Genomic DNA, 18182 nt, shown 5'->3' on the forward strand with positions numbered 1-18182 from the left:
AGTAGTTCAGCTGTATCTGCGTGTATTACAATTCATATTACAGCAGTATTCTTCTAAAAAAGAGCAAATACTGGAATATCTTTATGTGACATTTCTGCCTCTCGGGAGCGCTCCGGCGCTCTCGGGGGTGGGGGGCTGATGTATTAAAGCTTCGGCGTGTGGGCGTGATGATCTAGATTCACTTTGTATTTCCAGGTCACTGTGACATGTGATCCAAGCTCCAGCGCACACTCCTGTGCAGCTCTGTTTATGTTCCCCAAGCGTCCGGCCCGGGCCGTTCACACCAAACCGAACTTTTCACTTTTTCACGTCGCCCTGAGCACACCGTATATTTCTGGATATTTAAAGTAAGGCTACAACAGGGCTTGTGCATAACTTATGTAACACCAGGGGAAAAAAGTCTTTCGCACATTTTCCGACTTCAACCACATGCTCATATTGCTCTTCTCCATCTCTGGAGTTAAAATAAATGAAGGCAGACTGCCTCCTTGTTCTCTGCTCCCTCTTCACTCGCAGCATTTAAAGGTCTCACAGGCTGAGTTTAGTCTGCTAATGAAGAATCCCACAGCAGACTACATCAAAGTCTGTCTTTGCTTTGTTTAGGACAGTTTTAAATAGGTTTGAGTAACAGGCCCGCTGCTCTGCTTTTACACTGATGGAAGAATTAAAGTGAAATCAGTGTCCAACACAGCGTTTGTTCCTCGCTGATAACAACAATATTACAACCTGTGTATTTAAAACAACAAAAAAATATTAACAGTTTTACTGCTTCACTCTTCAGGGCTTATTAGCCGCATTTACAATGATCGTGGAGAGAGCCGATGCTTACCAGAAGTCTGACAAATTTAAAATTAGTAACCAATCGATACAAAAAACTCAAATTTCTTTGATTACCCATTTGCAGCAGTGTCGATACCTCAAAACACTGAACATCACTCTGAGGAATTTCAACAGGTCAGTAAAGCTCCTGTTTCAACCACGCTGACGTATTTAAAAGTTATAATAAACGTCAACACATTAATGTTAGCCGTTTAGCTATTAGCAGTTACCCAATAGCCATGTTACGGTGAATTTACGGTAAAGTGGGTAGGTATTAATCTAAACTGAGCCTCCAGAGTCTGCAACCTACGTAAATGTGCTTGTGTGCAGTAGGGCTGCCACGATTTGTCGACTAGTCACGATTACGTCGACTATCAAAATCGTCGACGACTGATTTAATAGTCGACGCGTCGTTTGAAACTTTGTAAGATCACAAAAGACGCAGGAATAAGTAGCAGGATTTAAGAGTGTAATAACGGACTGAAACAGAAGATGGCAGCATTGCATGTACAAGGATGTCAGCTACCGTTAAACCCCGAAGAAGAAGAAGAAGAAGAAGCAGCTGTGTCCCAGAATTCATAGCGCGGCCCAGCGCAGTTTCCAACAATGGCGGCAGCTAGTTAGTTTTAATGTTACTCTTATTATTCTTTCTGGGTCACAAAATAAACGTTTAACATATTTTCAGGCGAGAATGTAGCTGTGTAAACCTCAAATATCTGCTCAGTTTATCAGGACACCACATATTTTCAAAAGCGCTCCGACGTTTTCGGAGACATCTGTTACCCACTAGCTCGTTAGCGAGCCGGGGGCTAGGTCACTAGCGCCGTGAGAACACCGGACTCCCCGCAAATCGTTTTCAAACCCACCGCCGTCTTTCGCTACTCAGGTTAAATATATATGAGTCACTTAGATAACTTAAAATGTTATTGTTTGGCTTTTTTTTTTAGTATTTTATTTGTTCCTGAGTAAATCGGTTTGGCTGAGATTAAAGTTATAGTTTTTGCACAGCTGAATAAACATCAAGCAGACAGCTGATTATCAGAAGTGTGAGATGCTCCAGAATTTACTCCTGTGTCCTGTTATATTTTAGATAGCAAGGAGTTTATTAAACTTCACCGAAACAATCTGCAAATTTCATTAAAATGTAATAAACTATCATCTTGTCTTTATTTTTAGTTAGCACAGACCTTAAACACTTAAAGCTGTAAGCTAATGATAGTTATATAAGAGCAGATGCTGCTGGTGCAATAAGCTGTAGTTTTACGTCCAATGGATGATGATCTGATTAGTCGACTAATCGCAAAAATAATCGGTGACTGGTCGACTATCAAAATAATCGTTTGTGGCAGCCCTAGTGTGCAGTCCTCCGGAAAGACCGCGACCAGGTCTAATGCTGATCTGTTGAGCTGTGGACCAGAAGAGGCTGTTGTCTGTCTGTTTTCAATACTCTGCTGCTTTTAAAGCCAAGTGTTGAATATTTAAAAGTAGAATGGGAGGCAGAGCCTGCAGCTTTCAGGTCCATCTGTGGAACCAGCTCCCAGTTTGGATTCAGGAGGCAGATATGATAAATCATATAGTTAGGGCTGGATCAGGTGACCCTGAATCCTCCCTTAGTTATCCTACAATTGATCTAAGCTGCTGGACGCTTCCCATGATGCACTGAGTGTTTCTGTGCTTATACACCTCTCTGTATTTGGTCATTAGTTATGATTAATCTCTGGCTCTTTTCCACAGCATGTCTCCTCTCAACCACAACTAGTCTGATTCTGCCTGAGGCTTCTTCCTGTTAAAAGGGAGCTTTTCGTCCCCACCGTCTCCAAGTGGTTGCTCATAGGGGAGGGTCTGATTGTTGGGGTTTCTCTGTCTTTACTTTACATTATAAAGTGCCTCAAGGCGACTCATGTGATTTGGTGCTATATAAATAAAACTGAAGTGAACTAGTTCGAGTGGGAGTACTTGATAAAGGTGATGCAACACAAATAAGGCTGTGTGTATTATTTGCTTCTAGAAAGTTGTGCCTATCTAAAGCGCTTTTACGACTCTTGTTGTGATTCGGCCCTGTATAAATAAAGTTGAACTGAACTGAACAACAAATCTGCAAAACAAAGAATGAAAAAGTCAAAGTCCAGACCTCAAACCGACTGAAATACTGCGGTCAGACATTAAGAGCTGTGCATAAACGAGTGGCTGCAACCCACAGTAAATGGAAGCAGACTAAAACAGACTAAGACTGTGAAAAAATTCCCCCAGACTGATAAAGTCATGCAGAAAAAAAAGGTTTGTCTACAAGCTCCTGAATCATGGAGCGTGCCTACTACTGAGGGTGGATTTCAATCATTTCCGAACCGGATCAGAACAGGGTTGGAGGGGTGAACGCGCTGCTTTTAAGTTGAAATGTTCTGAACAGGCGGCACAGGAAGCCTCCTACTGGATTTTAGCGTGTTCCTTGTCAAGTCTAGAAAAACATTTTCTTCCAGCATTGTTAGCAGCCCTTCCTTTGTTCACAGACGGACTCACAGGTGAACTAGCTGTGATTGGTGGAATCACTGTGCAATCACGTCCAAATAATCCTGCCGGGCCGTCACAGCTTTAACTGCTCTTCTTTTGGCTGCTGTGAAACTGCAGCTTTAAGGACTGCTAGTGCCATTTCTGGAAAACGTGGGCCAAATTTTTCAGATTTGTTTTGAATGCCTCCTTTTTTTCCAGCACTTGAACTTCATTCATTGACAAACACGCGGCCGTACCTGAATGTGCTCCTGCAGCTGGGCCTCATGCTGGCGGGACAGCTGCTCGTGCTGCCTCTGGAACTCTGCGATGAGGATCTGCCGCTGGATCTGCTGCTTCTGTTTCAGGGCCAGCAGCTCAGCCTGCAGCTGCTGCTCGTGCACCGATGCCGCCACCACGCTGCCGCCACCGCTTCCGCCGCCGGGCTGGCCGGGCGACTGCTGGGCGGGCGGGGAGAGCGAGGACACCTGCTGCTGCTGCTGGTGATGGTCCACGCGCAGATCCATGGGGATGGCGGCCGGCGGGAGACGAAGGGGCAGCGCAGAGTTGATGTCGACTGCAAGGGAAGATGACGGGAGAGAAGAAGAAAGGCATCTGCTTTTTTAGTTTGCTCCTGACAGGTGGTGACACCTCACAGCAAAGCAAGCTGCCAACATTATCATCACCATCATCTCACCACAGATTATTAAAACATTCAAGGACGTATTTTCTAACCGAAAGCCTCTCCAGACACTCAGCGAGCATCAGCTCCTCGTGTATTTTTAGCAGCATCACAAGCAGCAAAGTAAAGCTTAGAAACGTACAGATTGGGCCCACTATCACGTGAAAGCAATTAATAAAAGTCTATTGACACCCAGCAGCAGAAAATAGGAAAAAGGAGAGTGGATCCCAACGGCTCTCTGTAACATGTTCACATGTGTCACATTGATCCTGTTCTCGAGCACTTAAAGCTGCAAGGTTGCGTGGATGAATGGGATTAAATCAAAGCCCTGCTAACTGTTGTTCTGTGTTTCTACCTGCCTGAAAAGCACCTGAAAAGTCACTCGAAGCTCTGCGGTTTCACGCTCCCCAGCAGCTGTGCAGTTTTAGGACGGAAGCATACCTGCGTATCTGCTCGCCTTTATTTCAAAATCCGGCCTCAAGTGAACATGCAATGTAAGGTCGAAGGATTTCCCCTGATAATAAATCACCTTAATAGCCACATATATGTTGCTTTTTCCTGCTTATACCACTTCCAGGAATGTTTTCCAACAGTAACCCCTGACCTCTGATCCCTGAGAGAAAGTGTTAAATAAAGCTTTCATAAAAATAGCGCCCTTTTGTCCCCTCGTCTCTTTTGTATATACAAGGAAAGCCAAACAATCCGGTTTCGTGTGTAATTGCAGAAGCCCGGCGTCTTCCCACAAAGATCGCATTGACCTGGAGCCCGGCTGCGCACAAATCACTGCCCAGGAAGCCCTCCAATCAGGCAGCTTCCTCCCCATTTAATCTGAATAAATAGGAGTCGATTGGCTGATTATTTACCTACATGTTTGCAGAGAGTGCAGCGAGAGCCAGAGATACTTTGTGTTAATAAAGATGCAAACACGCCATCAGCGGCACACTTAATAGGAGGGTTCAGAGCCAGGTCTGCTCATAGAAAACACACAGCGGCAGATTTACACTCTTTTTTTTTTGAGGATATCGTATTCGTGCTCGACCTTTCAAACAGCCACAAACTGATCACATCTTTGTTTTCCTCAGACAAACCTCTGAAACATTTCCAGTTTGTTCCAGGCTCCAGCACAGACGCACTCTCGCTGCATCACAGAGACGTGTAAAAAGCCTCTTATGGAAGATCCTTGCAATGGATTGCAGACAGACCACAGAAAAAACTTCTGAACGTCCTCCAGTGTAACCGCACATCTCAAACGACTCGGCTTGCCGCCTTCTTGCCGGTGTTTTCCGTGTGCCGGGGTGAAACACATCCACATGGTTGCCGCCATCCATGCCATAGGAGAACAGGGCAGCAACACCCAGCGGCTCCTTAAGGACTTGTCGTCATGTGGGGGATTTTAAAAAACAACAACACAACGTATGAGTCAGTAGTCCGCGCTGGTTGATTTGTTTCAACCCTGCAGGACATGAGGTTTGACATTTCCCAGTCATGAGAGGGATCTCATGACTGGGAAATGTCTTTTGTTTTTTTAGCCGGCTATTGCTTTCCTTCCAAGAAAAGAACCTACATGGTTGGATTTTTTGTTCTTTCATTTCCTTTTCCATTTGTGAATCTGCTTAACAAGGTACCCAATATTTAATTAAAAATGGAGCAACGCCCTGAGTTTTGGCTCCTCTCTGGCCCTTTGCTCATGTTAGAAGCGACGATGGTTACAATCTGGAAACCGACCAGCAGGCGAGGAGGGAAGGAGCGAGGTGAGCTCGTTTAAGACAGACGAACTCCCACAGCCGTGAATCACTGTGCAGAGCAAAGACGGAGAAGCAGTCCGATCTAAAGATAAATGAAACGCATGGAAAACTTTGGGTTTTGCTTTTTAAAGAAGGAACCGGCTGCTGAGGTTGTAGTGAAACTCCCATACCGCTGTCAGCCGTAATTGTGAAGGCTTGATGGAAGATTTCCATGAGATTTACAAACTACACGAAATACAGGCGTGTTCCCTCCTGATGTTTCTTAACATAAAAACGAGGAACCAGCGATTCTGCGTTCATCCAAAAGCAGAAGCAGAGAGAACCTGACCCAGCGGTTGAAGCTGTATCATAAAGGGCGTCAGGTAGTGAGCACATCTGACGAGTGTCTAGCTGTGTGCCTGAGGTAAAATAGTATTATTTGACTTTTTCCATATGATTTTATTTTCAGCACTTTTGAGCTACAAACACGCTTGTTGCCAAATGCAGAGGTCTTATTGGTCGAATCTGCTCATTTGGATCAGAAAAATCTGAAAAACTAAACGTATCAAATTCGTGGTTGTGAACCTCTGCATTAGTGAGTCCAAAAAAACTGTTTTACATGCAAAATGATCAAATGTTACGCGTCTAAAGGCCTTAAAGCAGCTGACGGATAGATGAATGTCTCTACCTGTTCATGTAATGAATAACATCAAACTTCTTTGTGACACATTGCAGGAGCTGTAAAAATCACTCACAACTATTTAAAAGAGAAACTGCTCCACACAACAGTCCAACAGTATAGGACCAAGCAGTTAAATGCACATGCTGTATTTAAACTCTGGACCTCCAAAGGTCCTGAAAAGATTCACGATCTTATCACACCCTTTGAAGAACTGAGGCGCGAGTTTAACCTGTACAGAACTAAAGTTATCAAAAGCTTATCAGCATAATTCTTTCAGCAGGCTGCCACAGACTGAGAGCGTTGGCCTCTTCTGCTTTGAAAAGTTGCTTTTCTTGCTCTTCAGTCATCATTTTTCCTGCGTCTGAACGAGCTACTTCACAGTCCTCTGCTAGCTGAAGGTTAAAAAGCACTCCGTGCTGCGCTTTCAGGCCTGCAATCTGACGTCCTGGTTGGAATAAGGCCTATTTCTTCGTTTTTCATTCATTTTTTTCCTCATCTAATATTAGCTATAGCAAGTGCTAAGAGAGGAGTGGGGAAAGCACACCGGAGATGTGTTTACGGCTGAAAACGACACTTATCAAAGTGCCGCGGCTCCTAATGCAAATCCATAACTCATAAACACACTCTCTCCCCGAACATTGTGTTCTTCTGCCACAAGAAAACACACACAAGCCTCACACACACTCTCTCGCTGATGGTCACGCACAAACACACCTCACATCTCAGGCACCGGCGCTAATTGCGAGCCGCACAAAAGGAGAAGATGATGCAGAAAAGACGAGAGAAAGGTGTGAATCAGAGCGGCCGTTAAACGCACCCATCAGTGCTCTCCTCCTCCTCCTCTTCGTCCTCTCCTCCTTGTTTTTCCTCCTCCCCTCTTCCTTCTTCTTCCTTTAGGGCCGTTACAAGGAAGGATGGTACGTCCTGCACATCTGACTTGTCTTTTCCAGCTCAGCCTCTGTCACTTTTGGCTCGGCATTCGCCCCCCCGCCTCCTGTTTTAACCTGATGGGCGTCTCTCTCTCTCTCTCTCTGCTCCTTTCTCTCTCCTCCCCTCGTCCCTCGTTTGCCCAGTGGTGACATCACAGGGCAGTCTCAGGCATGCAGCCTGTTTATTCTGCAGCCCTCTGCTTTTCCAGGAACCAGCGTCACACACACACACACACACACACACTCTCTCTCCTCCCATACCCTCTCTGCTCTCTTTACTTCTAAGGCCAAGGAAAACCCTCCATGCTCGCTTGCAGACACCGATGTCTCTTCCCCCCTCTCGCGCTCACTCGGCGGGCCGTCCCATCTGAACCGGCTCGCATGCCTTTTTTTCCTCATCCGCCCCCTCCCTCCCCCTTTTACTTGTAATAACTATCCCCCCCCCCCTTGCGGTTTTAATGCTGTGAGCTCGTATTCCCAGCCTGGAATTTGCCTACATTTCCCAAACAAATAAAACCGCAAAATGGTTTCAGGTGAACAGAGTGAGGATCCCAGACGTATTAATGCTGCAGGATCGTAGTTAAATTTGGGATTAATGTTAAACACTTCAATCAATTATATCTCGACCAACTCAGATGAATCTAAAGTGGCTTTTTTTTAAAAAAAATCCCAGCATCTTCATTTTATTTTGAAATTCTGTTCAGAAGAACAGCTGGAGGTGCACGTGAGCTCTCTACTGCAACATTGCTCTGATGACTACCTGGCTCTCAGCGAGCACAGTGTTTGTCCTTCATGCAAACTGCTCTACTAAACTAAAAATAACTGTCAATAGAAGAGATGTGAATTTGGTATTTACAGCTTCCTGTCCTACAGGCGAGTTTTACATTTACAGCCTGAACGTTTAGCTGAGCTCTGAACAGTAACAGCTACTTTTTATTAGGCATTTTGTGACCAAACAGGTTGACAAAGTCAACAAGAAAAAGTCCATCTTATGACATTTAATGACCGTAAACTATAAAATATATGCTTGTAAAAAGTATTTAAAGTATATTTAGAGGTAGGTTAAACGTTTAAATGATACAATAATATTTGCACACATGTCATCCTGCTGCTCTGGCTGCAGAGGTTTCATTGCGTTATAACAAAAGCGTCTACGGGACGCACAAACTTGGTAAAAGTTAAGTGCAGCAGCTCAGTGCATAAATGTAAACAGGCTAACTGGGAGGGAAACTACTGACACGTTGGGCCCCAATCACACAGGCCCAGAGTTGGTTGCTGGAGATTTCTGGAAGTTGCTGTGAAATCAAATGCTGACACCAGCCGAAGACCTCATGAGGGAAAACGGAGTAATCTATGACAGGTTGCTACAGTGAAACTGTTCTTTTTTGTTTTAGGCGCTAACAGATTACCCTCGTCACCGGTAGTTTCCAGACAAGTGTGTGCCTTGCATGCAAAGCACAGTGACTGACCTCACTCTAGTGACTGCCAGCAACTTCCAGCAACCAGTTGCCAACCAGTCACTGAACATACAGTTTTCCATAGAAATCGGTGGTTACTACTAGTTTCTAAGCCTGCGGCACTGGGGCTCTAGTAGTCATTTTACAGCATTAATCAGCAACTTTTTGTAACTGATCAGGAAATACAAACTTTCCCAGCAACTTGCCAGATGATCCGTGCTACAGGTCTCACACAGGCCTAGTGAGCAAGCGACCACCTTTTGGAGGTAAAAATGACAAATGCTTATGTTTGTGTTTGTGTGAATATCCAAACCAATTCAATAAATCAATACAGCTCTCGAGGTAACTGTTTAAAGGTTTTTCAGGTAAAGTGTGAAGTGGAAACACATTAAGTTCTTTTTTAAGCTCCTTTTCATGGAAAAACATGAATGTATGACAAACTGTGCATATGGAGAATCTTCACATCACCACTGATTTCTCTTCTGCTGAGTCTGCTCGCTCACACTGTCTTTACTGTGGATGCTTTATTATGTGAATGACTTACATTGGTCAAGGTCAATAAACTGCATACAGTAGATGTTTATTCACAATCTTATTTCGCTTGAATGAACATCAAGGCAGCCTCGCCTTTACACGTCAAACACACGTGACGTGATCTTAACTAAGCGCGAGCACAGGAGGGGCATACTTCAAAAAAACAAAAACAAAGCAAAAACATTCACAGTCAGTGAAAATCCTTTGAGACCGACCTGCTTCTTAAAAAAAGAAAAAGATAAACTCTCGTATCGGCACGTCTCCGTGTACAAGCACTGACGTCAAACACGTACCTCAGTTTACTGATGTTGGCCAGATAGAAGATAATATGAGGGCACTTCCACCAAAACCAAAACACTAACAAACGTGCCGTCTCTGCGCGACCGCAGGGACTTCCAGGCTTCTTGCGCAGCTGTACCTGAATCAGACTTGACAGGAGCGAGGACTCCAGCTCAGTTCCAGTTTGTTTCCTCTTGGATCAGCTCAGGCTTCAGAGAGGAAAGACAAAGACGGCTGAAGCCTCAAATCTCTGTTCCCTTTTTCTTCCTTGAAGTTTACACAGAAGATCTCTGAGCATCAACGACAACCTCTCTGACAGCACATAACCTAAACATTTTTCCCTCTATCATCTAACAACTTTGTCCCCCTTTGCCACCTTCCCTGTCAGCTGTTCCTCTACCCTCCATCCCTGTGTCCCCTATCCTGCAGCCCTATTTTGCGTCCTTACCCGCTCAGCAGCTCCCTCCCTCCCTCCTCTCCACCTTTCTTCCCTCCATCTCTCCGCAACAAATCACAATCTGTTTACAACCCCTCAGGCGCACTCCACAACTCTTCTGGCTCCAATTGCGGATCTATTTATACCAGACAATGCAGAGTGCTGGCGTCTCTGATTTGAGACTCGGATAGCACAGCGTATATCCCACGGTCTGACTCGCTGAGCTCCACACTCATTAGGCTTAATAGATGTCATACTGAGAGCCGAGCGGAGCTGTTTAGAGAAGCAAAATGTGACTGAGGTCGCTCTCTTTTTTATTTTCTGGCGCCGTGCAAAGAGACAAAGAACAGGTTTCACAGTGAGTTTAGCAGCAGGGTGCGACGAGAGGCAACAAGTAGCACATCTGTTGATGATGGAAAATAGCTGCGGTCGCTTTATCGGCCTCTGAGAGCGGGCTGCGTGAACATCTCTTTTAGTTTTTCTCTCAGTGAGAGCTATCAGAGCAAGACTGGCTCTGAAACGGCCCGGCGACCTCCAAAAAAAGAAAAAAGTGAAAAAACACAAACAGACCTCGGGCAAAGTAGGGAAAGGGAACAGGTAAGGCGTGGCGTTGGGGAACGTGTCGAGGTGCAGCAAGTCCTGCTCTTCTGAATGCAAGCCCCGACTTGTCGCCGTCTCAATGACATCACAGAGCGGTCTGCGGCACCGCGGGCTAACAGGAAGGAGACGGCAGAGACACAACATGTGAGATCTAGAGCGGGGCGACGTGTGAAGCCGAGGTGCGGTACGTGCAGAAGTCCTTTGCGACCAGGCTTTAAATTAAGCGTGTCAGACCTCGCTATCTGGGATGACGCACAAATAGAGGATGGTGAGGGCTTCAACGCAAAGATGCGTTCAGTAGAGTAGGTGTGCACTATCAGAGAGAGGTGAGCGCTCTTTGAACTACATCTACTTCTGCAGGGGGAGGAGGGGGAGGGGTTGTCAAATTTGTCAGTTGTCCTTGTTTAGGGCATCAGCTGATGATTCTTTATATCATCAGCTGATTTGTTCATATTTCAGATCAAGAGAACATTTGTTCTCATACTTCTAATGCTACATTCAATTTAAAGTGACAGCAAAGCAGTAAAACAGGAAGTCGGCCATTTGCATTACTTTATTTCTTTATTTATAAAAAAATTTGAATATTATTTTTAGCAACTCCTCTTCAATCTGCAGACATGGAAACCCAGAGGTTGAGAGCAGCAGAACCATTAAACACAAATCAGTAGCAAAAAAAAAAAAAAGGTCGTGAAAGGAGGAGCTGGGGTCCAACACAAGGGGCGAGGTGGGTTGCAAAGCAGCTTGTAGATCCCAGCAGCTACGGGCAGCGTGAAGATACTTAAAAAGTCAACCTCACATGAAATTGACCAAACAGAGCACAGCACACCACCAGCTGGTCTGACATGACTATGGATGAGCTCGACTTTGAGGCCTGCCAAGCTAACGCCGTGCAGCGATGTCATTTTTTGATCGAATGATCTGCCGACTATTTTATTCTTCAATTTATTCCTTGGACTAGAGAATGTCTGAAAGCAGTGCCACTTTTTTTCTCAATTCCACTTTTCAAACGTGCCTGATATGTCTAACTAGCACTTCAAAACCTCCAAGCAGTCGGTTTAGCATTACATAAGATATGTCAGCATCCTAACAAACAAGAAGCTGGCACCAGAGTCTGCGGCTAAATTACGACATCTCTGCTTTGAGCTTCTGCAGATTTGCAGGAAACGCAATTTATTCGGTTAAAAAAAAACAAAACAAACACAACGCTGGTGAAAAAATGGACCTGCACAGCTGCGTGCAGGTGCACCGACCAGAGCTTTGCACTGTGTGCTAAGATGCAACCACCAGCATCTGGTTACATTAGGATCACATGACAAAAGTGGCTTTAATGATGCAGCGATGTAGATGTTAAGATTTCCCGCAGCTCTCGCTTCTCAGGAGAAAGAACCGAACGGTCCGGGGTCACACCAAAGCGGAGGGCCCCGAGCCGCTCTGTATCCAAGACAACAGATTTGGAGAATATCTGATGAAGTCACTCCGGCAGATTTCAATATTTTATCAGCGCAGCCGGAAGGCGCGCAGAAAACAACCCCAACAGAGAGAGCGCGTGAAGCCCGTGAAAGACCAAGACGCTTAGGGTCGAACCAAAGATGAAACTTTGCTGTTTGCTCCCCTGAAGCAACAGGCTGTTCGAGCTTACAGCACTTCTTCATCGCTGCTCTGGGAGAGCCGTGGAAAGAGCAGCACGGGAGGAAATTTATGAATCAGCCTTTTGCCATTTGTTTTCTTTTGTAACTATTTTTCAACCACGACAATCCAAATTGTTCTGTGTTAGAAGCATTAGAAGCGCCCTCATTACTGAATTAGATAATGCATTATGCATATATTACCTCAGACTCATTTCTCCTTCAGATTACCTCATCTCTCCATCTGTGCCCCTTTCACTTCTGTACTCTGGCCTCCCTCTGCGCTGCTCCATCTCTCCTCTGTCCTCTCGCTGCTATGAACTCTCCACGCTTGTATGCTGCTAATAAACACTTGACGATTTGAGCATACTCGGGGTGGCGGGGTTCACAGGAAGTGGTGTGATTTGTTTGGGGGAGATGAAACTGTGTGGAATAGTTTGTTTTGGTGTAGTTTCACGTGAGCTCGCAAACACACTGCTGGATTGTCATTCAGCAAAAAAAAACAAGAAAAAGGAAAAACAAACGGCACGCTGAGACACCAGCGTAAATAAAACACAGAAGTACGGCGTCGTCCCGTCAAACACCGTCAACCTTCAGTCGGACAAAGTGCAGAGACATCTCTGACGTGATGGCACTTCACAAACGGCACGACAATTTATGACATCCCAGGAGAAACAAACACGCATGCAAAGTCACACAGGATGTGGTTAATAGTGAAATCACGTCTGTTCACACACACTCTGGTTTATAGAAGCTCACACACACATACACGTGCACCCAAACAAACATCCAGAGTGTCCAACCTGTTGGGATGTGGTTGAGCGCCGATGTCTTCAGGACCTCGAGCGGCTGCTCCTTTCCCAGGATTCCCTCTGTGGGAGAGAGAGAACACTCCGCTTCAAATATGGTCCGCAACATTGAGACAAGCTTCCAGCGACAAACCTAATCGGGCAGTTTTTTAAAAGAAAAAAAAAGAAACAGAGCCACAGTGCAAACAAGCGGGCTTCAGGTCATCTGCGCTGCGGCCGGCGCGTGCAGCGGCAACGGTACCGACACCTGAGCGCGTTCCATTGGCCGGAGAGAGAAAGCGAGTGGTGAATGCGCGGAGGGTCTTCGCGACCGCAGGGGTGCTTGGAAAAGCTCTGAGGGGACGCCGAGGGGCGCGCGAGTTCGGCGTGCGAGAGGAGAGGAGAGGAGTTGGGGCTCGACTGATGCTGCCTGTGCTCAGCATAGCAAATGTGGCTGGCAGCAAGCAGCGGCGGCAGAGAGGGATGAGGGGGATGGTGGTGGCGGGGAGGTGGGGGGAGCGATGGAGAGGAGGAGAGGGAGGGAGGGAGAGAGGTAAAAATAGCTCACCCTTTTGTGTGTAACGGCACATGCAGGAGCACACACAGGCACACACACACACAACGCACATGCATACAGACACAAAGACACTCCTCTAATGTGCATGTGTGCGCATGTGTGTGTCTGTGTGTGTGTAGGCTGTAATTATAGTGGCAACATGAAAAGGCTTTTGTAGCTGCCGAGCCCTGGGAAGACATGGCTATAAAAAGCAGAGCCACGGAGAAGGGTAGTGGTGGAGGAGGAGGATGCATCAGGGGATGGAGGGGGTAAGAGGGGAGAGAGGTAGAGGGAAGCAGGGATGATGAGGCGATGGAAAGATGGAGGAAAAAGCAACGAAACGGCGAAACGAGAAAAAAAAAAAACACTGACATTGAAATAGTGCATGCATTGCAACCGCACACAAACCTGCGACTACTGCTGCTTCATCCACCCTCTATATGTGTGTGTATTCATAGTAAACACGAGCACCTGAGCCATCTGTATATAAATACATTTACATCTAAAAATCCTGAGCACAAGGCTCAAAAACATCTGAGGGGCACAAATATGCAATTATTCCTTTTGGACGCGAGATGAAAATCCATGTAAAATCCCTCCGGAGGCATCAAAAAGAAAAAAAAAGGAGAGGGAAACGGGCGAGCGTCTCGCTGTGCGTGATCTATTTCTGGAATTCTCTCTGGACCAGATGGGCACATACACACAGACGCACGCTCTTAATTAGCCTTGAAGCTGCAGGGATGCGTTTTGCGCTGATTATGTACGTGCATTCGTCTCGCGCCACCTTGCGCGAATTGATGCACCAGTACCCCCGAACCCTCCACCTTCAACCACCCTGTCCCCCCAACAAGTGAGGGCTTGGGCGTGGGCTTGAGTGTCACATTTGGCCCTGTTGAAACAGATCTACACACACAGGTGACATTCAAATTCAAACTCCTGCAGACTTTATGTAAAGAGCGAGGAAATATTACAAGGTGGTCAAAGCCTCTCCAAAAACAAACCCGTCCGCATCGGTGAGAGCCGATATCCCCTGACGTTCCTATTCAAATGAAACACACGCTGCTGCATTTTGCAATGGAAATGAGGTGCATCTGCCTGTGCATGACACCTGTGGCTTGGAGTAATTCTACGCCCTGCTTTTGCACAAATTGCTGGTGGGAGCTTTACATCTCCGACTTTTAAGTGTGGGGAATTGGTGGAGGGGTGCGCGTGTCGTTGTCTGTGGTTAGTTAGACAAAGCGTATAAGCTTTCAGCCCCAAACCGCAGGGTTGATACCCGACACTCACGTGGGGAGGAGGGAGCATAGGTGTGTGCTGGAGCACTGAAGAGGGAGAGTGGGACACACAGCAGTCGGAGAGCAACGTAATGAAGCGATAACCCGCCAAAGTAGTGCCCTATACCTTGGCGACAGGATCCATCAATCTTAAATGTAGCCTAGTTACACAGCAGAGCCCCCCCCCCAACACCTCAATGTAGCTCCTTCATATCTCCCTTTCTCCATTCCTCTCCATCCTTCCATCCTTCAGTTCCACTGGGTAAGAATCGGGAGACAGGGAGCCATAAATAGCTTCTTCTACCCTCAGGCAGAGAGTTAGTCGACTCAAGTTAGCGTAGCTGCATCAAAAATATGTTGTCATAGGGAATATAAATGGGTGGGGGGGGGGGGGGGGGGGGTGCAGGACTAACGAGCTTAGCAAAATGGTGAAGGGGCTCCGTCCGCCGCATCTCCAAGGAGAGACAAGAGGCAAACTTGACCGGTCCTGGCAACGAGAGCATACTGTATGTTGACAGAGGCCTTTGTTATGCCGGAGAAAAGAGAATGAGACGTTTGTCTGCGCCGCTGTGGCATTTACAAAGCGAGACAGTGACTGAGAAAGAGAGGAAGGATGCTCCGGCCCTCATTACATTCAGCGCACTTCCGTTCTGGCTGCTCTGTCCAGGGTGACTCCAGCGAGCAAGGTGAACCCGACAGGAACAATACGATTAATCAAACACGCCTCTCCTTGAAGAGGCTTTTTCCTCTGGGTCGCAGATTCGCTTCCCAAGGGCACCGGCTGACGTCAGGGACCCCGGTAAAAAGAGAATGAGTGACCCCTGCGTGAGCCCCGGCCAAGTTTGCGTCCTGCGGACGGTCAGAAAACAACCATCTGACCTTTCGTTTCAAGCTGGAAGACTCGGAAAAACAAGGTGGTCACATCTTACATGTGACAGAAAAATCAGAAATGAGTTGGAAATTGGTCATTACGCTGCAGACGCGTGTCCAAAACGCTGTTTTGCTGTGTAACTGCCACAGACCATAAGGGCTTACGTGTGACTTACTTACGTGTGAGATATGTTCAAAAAAGCCGCACATTTAAGATAACGCAGCTGATTTAGAGAAAACCACCAACGCCACACGGTGAAGAACAACTGGTTTGCTTGCATCATAGCAAATAGCCCAGGCCAATTTGACTTCCACAGCAGTCAAAATCTTGAATACTTGAAGTCATGTTCAGTACGTGCAGGCCTGAATTCACTGTGCACCAAAAGCAAACAATGCCACAACATTCAACAGAGGGTTGTGGCAACGGGCCTGTTGCCACTGCACACAACTGTACAAGAACGGTCCCATAAATTGGCCCTTTCACACTCCGTTTCGACTGTGGCGCATAATAATGATATTTGCCACTTCCTTCGACTATGATCTCAAATATGAGAGCGCCAAATGTGCATTCATAACACAACCTGGTTGGAACCAAGACAGCTGCCGGATTGCTGCTTGCTGTACTTTTACGATGTTTGAATCTGCAGCCTTTTCAGCGTTTACCAAGCAGTAAAAGCATTCAGGGGTTCAGTAATGCACGTGCACCTTTCACATCTGTGAAGGCACCATTAATGCTGAATCATATAAATACAAGTTTTGGGGCATTTTAAAACAGAAAGGCCTCATCACTTCAGCAACATGTTTTACAACAGCATGGCTCGATTCACCCCAACATACATACTAAATCTACTGTGCAGTGAGGCAAAGCGACACAAACAGAGCTGCAATCGACTTAAAAATCAACTTCAGCGAAAAATCCAGTCAACACTGCTTTATGAAAATATGGAAGACAATTAGAGCATCTTAAAAAATGGGGTGTATATTCCCCCAAAATAAAAAGACATTTTAAATAGAAGTAAAACTTCGTATTTTTCTGTTTTTGAATTCTTAGGTTTTTCTCAGAAATTCAGAATTCTGACATTTTCAGAAAAAAGTCCTAAGTCAGACTTTTTTTTCTGAATTCCGACTTTTTCTGAGAATAACCTTTTCTCCGACATTATTCTCAGAATTCTTTCTTTCTGGGGAAAAAACCCCCCAAAGAATTCCGAGGTAAGAATTTTGACTTTTCTCTCAGAGTTGTGAGAAACAAAACACACACAAAAATCTCAAGCACAGGCTTTTGTTCAGTGGCCCTAATCCTCTTCCGTACAAATCCCTATCAACTGGGATTCTCCTGATGCCAGTGATAAGCTTTTCGATATCATTTGAGAGCAGCTGTGTGGTTGTATGGAGCTGCATGGTTCAACTTTACATTTATGGAGACAAAAAAAACCCAAAACAAAACAAAACGAGAAAGCTTGCAGAAAAGTGAGAGCTTCCCAATAAGTTATGAACATATGTTAAAACTCTGTAACTTGATTCCAGCGTTCGTCGAGCACGTCATCGTCCTGCTGGCTGTTGAAGGCAAAAAGAGTTTCCAAAGCGTGCGCTGTTATTCGTTTATTTGGTGACAACAAAAGCAGACCTTAGCCCGAATTAACCCACAAAACCTGAAAAGTGCAAATTATTTCAACTGACAGCGATCTTGCGTCCATCTTTAATATTCTCTACTTAATGGGCAGCCATGATGGTTGCTAGGAGATTTGTGATGCAACCGTAAAGCTTTGCTCGCTGGGCCTTACAACAGCAAACACCCACAGCATCAGAGCTCGCAGTTGCTCCGCACCTACCATGCACGCACATCTCGACTCTTTAAGCGCTCGTGTGCTTCGAGTTCCGACAAAGATGATGCGTTGATCCTCTTGCGTAACCGTAGTATTTCCTTGACGCCCTGGCCAGACATTTGTGCTTCGTGTCAAGCACTGTGGAGCACCATGTCAAAAGGCACAAGGATTGGGCTCCCAGGCAGCAGTGTAAACCGTAATTGCCGCTGACAGCATGCTGGCAGAACACAGTGTATCCCGTTTCTCAGCTGGGACTAGACAAAAGACGCGGGGACAAAAGATGCGTCCCTTCATTAGCTCATGTTCGCTCTGCGCTGTCTTTGTCCTGCCACCAATTAAAACCGCAGCTTTTCTCATATGCTGACACATCATCCTGCATAAATAGCATGTTTTAGGTGTTATTATTATTTTGGAGGGAGGACAAGCATGGCTGCAGCAGCAGGATGCTGGTGAGGACACGGTGAACCTTTTGCATCCAGGCGAGTCAGACGCTGCACAAGAAACCCCCTGGGTTTGTCCTGGGATGGGACTCTCATGTTCAGCCAAGTTGGTGGCGCATGGGAGGACAGCGCTGACAAACCGTCTGGCTGGCAGCAGCCTCATCTGTGTTCACCGGGTTC

At 46.1% G+C, this 18182-nt stretch overlaps 1 protein-coding gene across 3 annotated transcripts in view; it reads right to left on the reverse strand.

The window, feature by feature from the left end:
• Positions 1-18182, reverse strand: part of LOC146682102 (histone deacetylase 4-like) — an 83846-nt gene that overhangs the window by 48623 nt on the left and 17041 nt on the right. Inside the window, exons 2-3 of one of the 3 annotated variants that reach the window (XM_085449499.1) lie at positions 13055-13123; positions 3564-3880 (exon numbers count right to left, since the gene is read on the reverse strand). In XM_085449499.1, the coding sequence (XP_085305625.1) occupies positions 3564-3880; positions 13055-13123 (386 nt within the window). Of the gene's footprint in view, positions 1-3563; positions 3881-7208; positions 7254-13054; positions 13391-18182 lie in introns of those variants that run through there. The other 2 variants (XM_085449498.1, XM_085449500.1) reach the window with 2 other exon arrangements.

The sequence above is a fragment of the Copadichromis virginalis genome, linkage group LG23 (genome assembly GCF_057382275.1).
Source record: "Copadichromis virginalis isolate Kocher_CV1m ecotype Utaka linkage group LG23, C_Virginalis_male_GT1.1, whole genome shotgun sequence".
Classification (NCBI taxonomy): Eukaryota; Metazoa; Chordata; class Actinopteri; order Cichliformes; family Cichlidae; genus Copadichromis; species Copadichromis virginalis.